The following is a 6,935-nucleotide window of genomic DNA, read 5'->3' as shown; positions in this document are numbered from 1 at the left end:
GCTGTCCAGTTTCTTCTTAAAAACTTCCAGTGTTGGCGCATTCACCGCTTCTGGAGGCAGGTAGTTCCACTGGTTAATTGTTCTAACTGTCAGGAAGTTTCTCCTTAGTTCTAGGTTGCTTCTCTCCTTGGTTAGTTTCCATCCGTTGCTCCATGTCCTGCCTTCGGGCGCTTTGGAGAATAGCTTGACTCCCTCTTCTTTGGGGCAGCCCCTGAGATACTGGAAGACTGCTATCATGTCCCCCCTCTCCTTCTCTTCATTAAACTAGACATCCCCAATTCCAGCAACCGTTCCTTGTATGTTTTAGCCTCCAGTCCCCTAATCATCTTTGTTGCTCTTCTCTGTACTCTTTCTAGAGTCTCAACGTCTTTTTTTACATTGTGGTGACCAAAACTGGATGTAGTATTCCAAGTGTGGCCTTACCAAGGCCTTGTAAAGTGGTATTAACACTTCACGTGATCTTGATTCTATCCCTCTGTTGATGCAGCCCAGCACTGTGTTGGCTTTTTTGGCAGCTGCAGCACACGGCTGGCTCCTATTTAAGGGATTGTCCACTAGGACTCCGAGGTCCCTCTCACAGTTGCTACTATTGAGCAAGGTATCCCCTATACTATACCTGTACATTTGATTTTTCTTGCCTAAATGGCTGTTAAGGGCATCTGTTATGTCTTCCCTGGAGGGGAGGGCCATAAAAAGGGGCACAAGGGATGGGAGGGTGGGTGGGTGGGGGTGTAGCCAGATCCTACCTTAACTCCGGCTAAAAAGAGGGTGTAAGTCACCCCAAGTCGCTTGGATGGGCGGGATATCAACTTAATATAAAAATAATCGCAGCCTGCTGAAGAATAGAATCAGAACAGAATAGAGCTGGAAGGGACCTTGGAGGCCTTCTAGTCCAGCCCCCTGCTCAGGCAGGAGAACCTATACCATCTCAGTCTGTTCTTAAAAACCTCCAGTGATGGAGCGCCCACGATTTCTGGTGGCAAGCGGTTCCACTGGTCGATCGTCCTCACTGTCAGGAAGCTTCTCCTTAATTCCAGGTTGCTTCTCTCCATTTGATGAGTTTCGAACCGTTGTTTCTCGTCCTGCCCTCCGGTGTTCTGAGAGCTGTGCAATCTCTCCCGAATCTTGTGGCATGGAGTTCCACCGGCATTGGAATTTATACTCTGGCAGGTTTCCGACACGACTAAAACGGAGCCCAGAATTTTCACTACTAAGCGAGATAAGTTGTTAAGTGAGTTTTGCTCCCGTTTTACGACCTTTCTTTTTACAACACAGCATTAACCGTGGCGACTACAACAGTCCTTTTAGCGGCGTGCACAAAAAATAATCTTAAATTCTGCATTATTTCTCAAATTTAATTTATTTTGGACCGGGGGGGTGGGGGGTGGGCTCGACGTACAGGATTCCTGTTCATTCCTGCATCTGTCTGAAGCAGAGTTTCTCTATTTTGGCCGCTTTAAAGATGGGTGGACTTCAACTCCCAGAATCCCCCAGCCAGCCAGTCAGCGTGGAATTCTGGGAATTGAAGTCCACCCATCTTAAAAGGGGCCTAGCTTGAAAAACTTGGTCTGGAGGGCCAAACCTCTCCTTCAAAACCATGTTTGAAAACCAACGGGCGCTCTAGATGGAGACTGAGGGTCCCCCCTCACAGCCCCCCCTTGCTTCCCCTTCCTCAACATACCCATTGGAAACGCAAAACACAACACAAATACTACAATCTCACAATTTCCGCAGGAGCCTCCGTAGACCTTGCCGGGGTCTCGCTCCCGGCTTCTCGGCCTGGTCCGAAAGCTCTCTTCCGCCCCAAAGGTCAGTGGGTCTCGGACTAGCCGTGCCGTCCAGATGTCCGGTGGCCTGGCCTGGGGGGGGCGCGGCTCCAACAGGGCCACCTAGGCAGAGGGCGGCTTCGTGGCGCAGCCAAGATTTTTGGGACACAAAAATTGCCTGCTTCTCTGGTGGATCCGTAAGGATGACGATCGCTTTGATGGATAAACACCCGTCTCTATTCCTCCACCGGCCTCCAAGATTTGGCTTGGAATTCGGTGACGGTTCTTCCGGCACCGCAAATTGCCCACTCTTCCGTGGCGGCCACAAGGCCCCCGCTGGTCTTCTTCCAGGCCTCCCCATCAGGGTGGGTGCCTGCTTTGACCAACTGCCTCTTTAATCTACTTGATCCCTTTCTGCTGTACAATCTGGTGGGTGCCTGCTTTGACCAACTGCCTCCTTAATCTCCTCTATCCCTTTCTGTTACACAATCTGCCAGTTGGCGCCTGCTTTGACCAACTGCCTCCTTGGAGCGCTTGATCCCTTTCTACTGCACAGTTCATGCCTGATTTGACCAACTGCCTCCTTAATCTACTCGATCCCTTTCTGCTGTACAAACTGGTTGGTGCCTGCTTTGACCAACTGCCTCTTTAATCTCCTCTGTCCCTTTCTGTTATACAATCTGCTGTTTGGCGCCTGCTTTGACCAACAGCCCCCTTAATCTCCTTAATCCCTTTCTGCCGTACAATCTGCCAGTTGGTCCCTACTTTGACCAACTGCTTCCTTAATCTCCTCTATCCCTTTCTGTTATACAATCTGCCGGTTGGTGCTTGCTTTGACCAACAGCCCCCTTAATCTCCTTAATCCCTTTCTGCCGTACAATCTGCCAGTTGGTCCCTACTTTGACCAACTGCCTCCTTAATCTACTCGATCCCTTTCTGCTGTACAATCTGCCGGTTGGTGCTTGCTTTGGCCAACAGCCCCCTTAATCTCCTTAATCCCTTTCTGCCATACAATCTGCCAGTTGGTCCCTACTTTGACCAACTGCCTCCTTAATCTCCTCTATCCCTTTCTGCTGTACAATCTGCCGGTTGGCGCCTGCTTTGACCAACAGCCCCCTTAATCTCCTCGATCCCTTTCTGCCGTACAATCTGCCGGTTGGTGCCTGCTTTGACCAACTGCCTCCTTGGCGTACTTGATCCCTTTCTGCTGTACGATCGGTCCCTCCTCCTCCTCAGCCGGATGGCAGCTAATGTTCTGGGCGGTGATGATGGTGATGCTGCTCAAGATGATGCCGGCCCCCATGATGTCGAAGGGCGTGACGGCCTCCTGTAGCACGTAGTACTGGATGGCCAGGGTCACCACCACTTCAGAGTGCAAGACAGCGCACACCAAAGCCGGGTGTGCTTTGGTCACCGCGTAGCTGGCGCACAAGAAGGAGAAAAGAGCCAGGAGGCTGATGGCCACCACGTACATCCAGGTGAGCGGATTCAGCACCATCACCGGCTCCTGGAGGAGGAACATCATCGGCAAGCAGACCAAGCTTCCCACCAAGCCAAAGAGGAAGGCCACCGTCGTCAGCTTGGCCGGGAAGTCCAGCGATCGGAAAATCACCAGCCCCACGGCCAACGCCATGCCTCCCGAGCAGGCCAAGACGTAGCCGAAGGTGTCATAGACCTGGGTGCTCTTGTCCAAACTCAACAGATCCGGCACCACCATGATGATCAAGCCCAGCGTGCTGCCCACCAGCCCGAACCAGTCGTAGCCGGTCAGCCGGCTGTTCTCGATGCACAAGGCCAGCACCACGGAGGAGATGGTGGAGGACCCTTTGCGCACGGTGGCCGCGTTGCCGCTGGGCACCATCATGAAGGAGCTGTAGGCGCAGGCGATGGAGATGACGTTGACCGAGGCATGGAACAGGGTCCGCTGGCGCACCTCCGAGGGCCCGAAGCACGGCACCTTCTGGTAGCGCAGGTAGCCAGCAAAGAGCAGGTGGAGACAGCAGCGGAAGAACAGGATCTCCAGGGAGGGCATCCCCGAAACCTCGTTGACGCTGCGGCTGAAGGGGGCCACAAAGCCGGCGGGCACGCCGCCCCCCAGCAGGGCCACCAGCAGCCCCTTCATGCTCTCCGAGAGGCGGTAACGATGCCAGGCGGGGCGGCGAGGAGGTGGGGCCGGTGAGCAGGGCGGGGAGAAGCGCAAGAGGTCGGACACCGTCCAGGTGGCTGCATTCCCGGAGGGTCCCGGGTCCGAGGCCATCGGGGGCATCTCCGGGGAGGGGTGGACCCCGGGGCCCTTCCAGAACTGGAACCCAGCCTGCAGAAGAAGGAAGAGGACACTGGAGGACAAGACGCAACGGGTGGAAACTCGCCGAGGAGAGAAGCAACCTGGAACTAAGGAGAAACTTCCTGACGGTGAGAACGATTAACCAGTGGAATGGCTTGCCACCAGAAGTTGTGGATGCTCCAACACTGGAAGAGATTGGACAGCCCTTTGTCTGAAATGGTGTAGGCCCTTTTTCAGACTTACGACCGTTACACCATCCTCATGGTCACGGGATCAAAATTTGGGCGCCGGGCAACTGACTCATATTTGTGACGGTCGCAGTGTCCCGGGGTCAGGCAGATCCCCTTTGGCGACCGTCTGACAATCAAGGACAATGGAGAGGCCAGGTTTGCTTCATAACTACACAATGCATTGAACAACTGCAGTGACTCGCTTAAGAACCGTGGTGAAAAGTTCATAAAATGGGGCACAGTGATGACATTTTGGGTTCCTTTGCAGTCATAAGTCAAGGACTACCTGTAGGCCTGCTAAGCAGCTGTCAATGACATTTTTCTAGTCAATGACATTTTTCTAATCAATTACTTTTTCTAGGCAATGACATTTTTCTAATCAATTACTTTTTCTAGTCAATGACATTTTTCTAATCACATTTTCTAGTCAATGAGATTTTTAATTATATTTTCTAGTCAATGTCATTTTTCTAATCAATTACATTTTCTACTCAATGTCATTTTTCTAATCAATTACATTTTCTAATCAATGTCATTTTCTAGTCAATGTCATTTTCTACTCAACGTCATTTTTCTAATCAATTACATTTCTAGTCAATGACATTTTTAATCAATGACATTTTCTAGTCAACGACATTTTCTTAATGACATTTTCTAGTCAATGACATTTTTCTAATCAATTACATTTTCTAGTCAATGACATTTTTCTAATCAATTACATTTTCTAGTCAATGACATTTTCTTAAATACATTATCTAGTCAATGACATTTTTCTAATCAATTACATTTTCTGGTCAATGACATTTTTAATCAATTACATGTCCTAGTCAATGACATTTTCTTAAATACATTTTAGTCAATGACATTTTTTTCTAGTCAATTACATTTTCTAGTCAATGACATTTTTCTAATCAATTACTTTTTTCTAGTCATTGACATTTTTCGAGTCAATTTCATTTTCTAGTCAATGACATTTTTTTAGTCAGTGTGCGCTGTTTTGAGTTCTCTGCTCCTGTGGGAGGGAAAACTGATTTCCCATAGGCATTTATTCTGAGGACTAGAAACTTGGTGGGGTGTTTTTTTTTCAAAGCCAACCAGGTTTCCTAGCCTAGTGAGAAAATGACCATCTAACAAAGGCAGTGCACGGCTAGGATAGGATACAATCTGACATCGGTGTCGCTTTCCATCCTATCTCTCCTTTCTTCCTATAGCCTATGCTGCATTTTTCTCCTAAAAGGGTTAGTTAGATAAACAGACATTTGTTGTTTATCTCTGCCTTGCTTTGGAAGCGTGTGGCTTTTTATCCTTGTTAATTCAGATTTTTAGAGAGGAAATGCGGGTTAAATGACGGAGAAGGGGGGATATGCGGGAGGACGCAGGCTCAGGGGTGGCAGCCCCCCACAGTGTGCGTTGCACACACACATACACACACAAACACACAAAAGCAGATTCCCCAAATCCTGGCCTTTGTTGTTCCTTCCTGCAGGCTGGTGCTGCGCAAGTGTGTATGTGGGGGTCTGCTGGAGAGGGAGAGGCCTGGGGAGAAGGGAGGGGGAAGACCCCTATCTTTGGGGGAGGGGGGGAGACACACCCACCTCTAGCCTTGGCCCGACAACCCCTCCTCAACCACCAAACGGCCGACAACAACGCTTCCACCACACACACTGATCTGGCTCCCTGGAAGGCATTGTGAGGTCGTTCTGTATCTCTGTGACCTCACAGAGAATGGCAGAGTTGGAAGGGACCTTGGAGGTCTTCTAGTCCAGCCCCCTGCTCGGGCTGTCCAATCTTTTCTCGGAAGCCTCCAGTGGACGGAGCAGCCCCAACCAACCTCCGGTGGCAAGCCGTTCCACCGGTTAATTGTTCCCACCGTCGGGAAGTTTCTCCTTCGTTCCAAGTTGCTTCTCCCCTCGATGAGCTGCTGGGTGGGGGTCCCCACCCGCCCAGAGACCACCGGGGTTGCCCCCCCCTAGGATGGCAGAAAAGGGACACGAGCTTTCCTCCAGCGGGTGGGGGCCAAGGAAGGCCTGAGCCCCCCCACCCACCCCCCGCACAAGGGTCAGCCCCCCCCCAACTTTCTAGAACTGAACCCCGACTTGGCTGAGCTAGTGGGTAGCCCCCACTTGGCTTGTGCCCCCACTGGCACGGTCCGTGAGGCGAGGGGGTGGTGTACCCTGGCAGAACGGCCTCTGAGCCCAGGGCAAGACCACTACCAGCCACCTCTGTGTGTGTGTGTGTGTGTGTGTGTGTGTGTGTGTGTGTGTGTGTCAGATCTGATGTGTGCGGGTGGGGGGCAACTCCCTTGTTCCCACCCTGTGGGAACCTGCCCCTCCCTCCCCTCTCCCTCCTGGACAGCCGGTGTAAGTGGTTCACTCTGCCCAGGCTTGCGGGGGTCTCGTCTCTGCTTCTCTCTCCTTGTCGTCTTCCTCTTCCTCTTCTCGTCCTCTTCCTCCCTCTCCTCCTCCTCTTCCCCCTCCTCTTCCCTTCTTCTTCCTCCTCTTCTTCCCCTTTTCCCCTCTTCTTCCTCCTCCTCCTTTCCCTCTCTTCCTCTTCCTGCTCTTCCTCCTCCTTCTGCTCTTCTTCCTCTTCCTCTTCCTTCTCCTCTTCCTCCTCCTGCTCTTCTCCTCTTCTTCCTCCTGCTCTTCCTCCTCCTTT

The 6,935-nt window shown here is 51.4% G+C and overlaps 1 protein-coding gene across 1 annotated transcript; it reads right to left on the bottom strand.

The window, feature by feature from the left end:
- Positions 1-2,883: 2,883 nt before the first annotated feature.
- Positions 2,884-4,032, bottom strand: SLC35G6 (solute carrier family 35 member G6). The gene has a single exon (XM_015824750.1). The coding sequence runs from the start codon at positions 4,030-4,032 to the stop codon at positions 2,884-2,886; it is 1,149 nt and encodes a 382-aa protein (XP_015680236.1).
- Positions 4,033-6,935: the final 2,903 nt, after the last annotated feature.

Source organism: Protobothrops mucrosquamatus, unplaced genomic scaffold (genome assembly GCF_001527695.2).
Source record: "Protobothrops mucrosquamatus isolate PMUCROS unplaced genomic scaffold, P.Mucros_1.0 scaffold2338, whole genome shotgun sequence".
Taxonomy (NCBI): Eukaryota; Metazoa; Chordata; class Lepidosauria; order Squamata; family Viperidae; genus Protobothrops; species Protobothrops mucrosquamatus.
The sequence above is the reverse complement of the archived record's forward strand: the minus strand, read 5'-3'. Positions and strand labels throughout refer to the sequence as shown.

What these genes read in the sequence shown, in the direction of transcription:
- SLC35G6 (XM_015824750.1), bottom strand. Translation starts at nt 4,032, where the DNA reads ATGCCCCCGATGGCCTCGGACCCGGGACCCTCCGGGAATGCAGCCACC.